Genomic DNA, 4,459 nt, shown 5'->3' on the forward strand with positions numbered 1-4,459 from the left:
AAATGAGTTTCAGATATCTTAAAATGTAATTTACTTTTTAAAATATCTGAAATTCACTTTAAGATATCTTAAAATAATTTCCTTCACATTTTAAGGTATGTGCAATACATTTTGAGATATCTCAAATGCATTTCAAGATATCTCAAATACATTTTCAAATATCTCAAAATAATTGTGTCAGATAATTTTCAGATATCTTAAATTGACCTTTTGTGCATTTTAAGATATTTTAAATGCATTTCAAGATAACTCAAAATCATTTCTTGTAAAACTGCCTATTATTTCAATGGAACTTCTTGTTTATTACAAGATATCTTAAAATGTATTTGAGATATCTTGAAATGAGCAGGAAGTGATGTTGAGATATCTGAAAATGTATTTTCAGATATCTCAACATAACTTCCTGCACATTTTAAGATATCTCAAATACTTTTTGAGACATCTTAAAATAGACAGGAAGTCCCATTGAAAGAATAGGCAGTTTTACAGGAAATGATTTTGAGATATCTCGAATTGCATTTAAAATATCTTAAAATGCATTTCACATATTTCAAAATGTTCAGCACATCATTTCAAGATATCTTGAAATCTATTTGAAATATCATAAAATGCTTTATAGATTTCTTAAAATAGATGCATTTTTAGATATCTGTAATTCATTTTGAGATATCACTAAATGTTAATTTGGCTTGCTATAAAGTACAGAAATTTTAACTGAAGAACTTCAATCTGTAAACCACCAGCAGTAACAATAGCTTTGAACAATGTATACTTTGTATGTGCAAAATACTTCATTTATATTGTCAACCTTATTAATAAAACAGTCAGACAACATCAATAAATTGCCTTTCAATTAAACAGCATTTTGCATTTAAAGATAAACAAATTGTTGATCAATAAAGCCCAAAGCCAGGAGAATTCAAAATTCCAAAGCTAATATGAAATTTGAAACTGTCATATGATGAATGTAGTGGCAAGCATAATGTATTGCTGCAAGTGTTGGCAGTTGGAAACGGGGAATTATCATGCAGGAATTTTATTGTTGGCCATGGCTCAAATCCCAGTGGTGGAATCCGGTGTCGCAGTGGGTAGCGCTGCTGCCTCGCAGTTGGGAGATCTGGGGACCTGGGTTCGATTCCCGGGTCCTCCCTGCGTGGAGTTTGCATGTTCTCCCCGTGTCTGCGTGGGTTTCCTCCGGGCGCTCCGGTTTCCTCCCACATTCCAAAGACATGCAGGTTAGGTGGATTGGCGATTCTAAATTGGCCCTAGTGTGTGCTTGGTGTGTGGGTGTGTTTGTGTGTGTCCTGCGGTGGGTTGGCACCCTGCCCAGGATTGTTTCCTGCCTTGTGCCCTGTGTTGACTGGGATTGGCTCCAGCAGACCCCCGTGACCCTGTGTTCGGATTCAGCGGGTTGGAGAATGGTTGGTTGGAATCATCTTCAGTCCTGTTGCAAACATAACAATATCTTCTAAAGCTGGATCTGTAGACGAGATGTTACCTTAGGAGGACAAAGGGAACACAACAGAAATATCTTTTAATGATGTAACATCAAGGTAGGTTAAAGAAATATTCTAACCATAAATGATAATTTCACAAATAATTTGAGTTTTTATGTTTTGATATTGTTTGCTGTTGGTCAGCATTAATCCATTTGACACCTATTTTAGCAGCAATTTTCTTACCTTTTTTCTCCATAGAAACATGAGATTGAAATTCTTTTCTGTGATAACTACATATAACACTGAGTAAAAAGCAGCTTTTTAAAATCACTTTTGATTTAAGTATTTCTTTAAACAGAGAACAAAAACATGCCTAATTATGACTGAACAGTACACTGAACAATACACTAGTTCTGATGTTAAGACAATATATTTACTACTTTTTACACAATTTTTTTGCCAGTTATGATAGTAGTTACTTCTGAAACCATCAAGTACTACAATAATAGATATAATTTTTTTGAAAACATCTAAGAAAAGTTTATTTATAAATTTGTTTGCTCTGTAATCTATGGTGCATAAATTCCTTCAAATTAAAATCTGCACAATTTGAGTTATTAAAATTAGATAACTTTAATATGTAGCACAATAAACATATCTTTCTATGTCTTTGTATAAGAATAGAAAATCACTGTTTGGCACCTTCAATATCTAGTAGATAAGCTGCCCAGTAAGATGCTATCCTTCCTTCTTCGCGTCTCTTGTTGCTACCCGCCACACTAAATTCAACTCTGAAGATGCATTCAATGAGCTCAGAGCTGAGACTTTGAGTACTGAAGCACAAATAAGGTTCAAACGCTGATGGACTTTCTATAATTTTCTGAAGCACATTGAGGGTTGACAATCCATCTTTGAATCTATTAAAAAAATAGTTGTCACTGTCATGTTTCATACAATATACAGTAAATGTATCTGCCCATTTTAGAGAATCAAAAACTGCTCAGCATATTTGCTTAATTTTATGGTTTATGTACCTTTCAATGCATGCAGCATTTCTTGAAAAGAGGTACCATTTTAAAAAATCTTGCACAACACTTTCTCTCTCTCCGATGTCTTTTATGCTATGAAGACATCCAGCCAAAAGGAGCACCGTGCTGTGTTTTGCCATGATGTCTCTCAGGATTGACAAAGATGTGGATGACACTATCTGTTTTTAAAAAGTACACTCCATTAAACTCCATTTGTAAACAATAGTTTTACAAAATTTCCATTACTGATATAATGACAATTTATTAATCAAATTAAATTAAAACTCTTACCTCCTGAAGCACATTCTGAATGTCTGGATCTGTGACATCTTGAATAGATGGTGAAACATCTGTTTTACCACAGATGTATTCTACAAAATGTCTGGAGAAAAAGTGTGGAGCAGGGCCACCATGGACAAGTGACACAGCAATTATTCTTCCAATGATGTAATACTCATCCTTGGCAGGTCCTAAAAGTAGACAAAATGGTTTTACCATCTACTTTGTAACTACCTTTGAAATTAAACACACACACACTCAAAGAAAAACCCAATTAATATATAATACAAGAGCAGGTGTCCATCGATTTTTCTTGTGTGGTATATTCCTGTATCCTTCCATTGTCTACTCACCCTCTACTGTATATAGAAGGGGTTAGCTGATTTGTGTGTTTTCTGTAAAATTTTGAAGTTATGTAACATTCTTGTTTATCATAGCACCAGAGAGTGGCAACTTGTTGCATGTTGTGTGGACATGCAAGTAAGAATTTCACTGTACAATTTCACTACAACAATACAGAATTCCTTCATCCTGTCTTTGCCTCATCAGGACTGACTTAAAATAATTTATGAGGTTGGAACAATGAGGTGATGAAGAAGTATTTTCATAACCAAGATTGGCCGTGTTAATATGAGGTATACATAAGGTAAATACAAGTTTATATGAGTCTGGTACAACAGGCATGACACTTTCTAGAAAGGGTCAAGAGAAAGATGAAATGCTCCTCTCCATCGCCCTTGTTATTGCATATCATTCTAATATTTGCAGTGCTGTTAAGACCAGAATGTCAGGCATAACTGGGATATTTGTTAATGGAAGACCTAGAAATTGGGGCTTTTGAAAGTCAATAGAATTACTTACATTACTGTATTTATGTCTACATTTGTCTCACACTTGCTTGTCAGGCAACTTCCATTGCACCTAAGCCCTATCTGTCATCCCTTACTATCTAGAGGCACTCACCAGCAAACACCACCTCCATATCTCGTTCCTGCAGTGGGTGAAAGTGTCCTCAAGGTTTCAGGGGTATGCTCCATCACATCAAGGTGAGGGTCACCAAGTTGTTTTAAAAAGTCTTGACTCACCTCTTGCTTGCAAATTTTATGGATGGGATTGCACAGTATTGAATTTGGGCACCTGAGTATTGCATCTGTGCTGTTTGAAGATCGTGTTGTCTTCTTGACTTTGATCTCTAGCACACGCTACAGTGGTTTATGTCTTAGTGTTACATTGTTGAATTCTAGCATATTGATGTAGCATCCATTTATGCTATTGTTCTGTATTTTTATTTTGATATTGCCTTTTTTGTTACTTTGTGATGTCAAAATGCTGTCACTTTGTACATTTTTAGATACACAATCTGCCATATTTAAATTTACCATGTGATTGTGGCTGTATTATCATTTTCACTGTCATACTACCACCATCACAAGTTTGCAGTAGTGCTGATCAGCGAGTGTACAAGTTTCTGCATAGTCAAATGAAAATGTGTGCATGTAAAAAGTTTTTTTTTTTTTTTTGTTATTTAAGACTCAGAACCTTTGCTGATTTACTGACTAGGCTTCTGGATTGTGTATTGGGCTTTAGTAATTTGATTAGTTGCTTTCCTGGCTTTAACCTCAACTCATTTAAGATTTAGATTATTTAATTTTATATCCTGGCCCTTTTGGAACTCTGTTTCTCAGAATGTGCCCGTCTCTTTTTTGGCATAAC

The 4,459-nt window shown here is 34.9% G+C and overlaps 1 protein-coding gene across 1 annotated transcript; it reads right to left on the bottom strand.

Moving 5' to 3' along the window:
* Window positions 1-720: 720 nt before the first annotated feature.
* Window positions 721-3,728, bottom strand: LOC114651174 (G2/M phase-specific E3 ubiquitin-protein ligase-like). The gene is made up of 5 exons (XM_051926633.1): window positions 3,710-3,728; window positions 2,759-2,937; window positions 2,474-2,646; window positions 2,142-2,356; window positions 721-1,498 (listed from the first exon to the last, which is right to left on the bottom strand). The coding sequence occupies exons 1-5, from the start codon at window positions 3,726-3,728 to the stop codon at window positions 1,404-1,406; spliced, it is 681 nt and encodes a 226-aa protein (XP_051782593.1). The 3' UTR covers window positions 721-1,403.
* Window positions 3,729-4,459: the final 731 nt, after the last annotated feature.

This window comes from Erpetoichthys calabaricus, chromosome 4, assembly GCF_900747795.2.
Source record: "Erpetoichthys calabaricus chromosome 4, fErpCal1.3, whole genome shotgun sequence".
Classification (NCBI taxonomy): domain Eukaryota; kingdom Metazoa; phylum Chordata; class Cladistia; order Polypteriformes; family Polypteridae; genus Erpetoichthys; species Erpetoichthys calabaricus.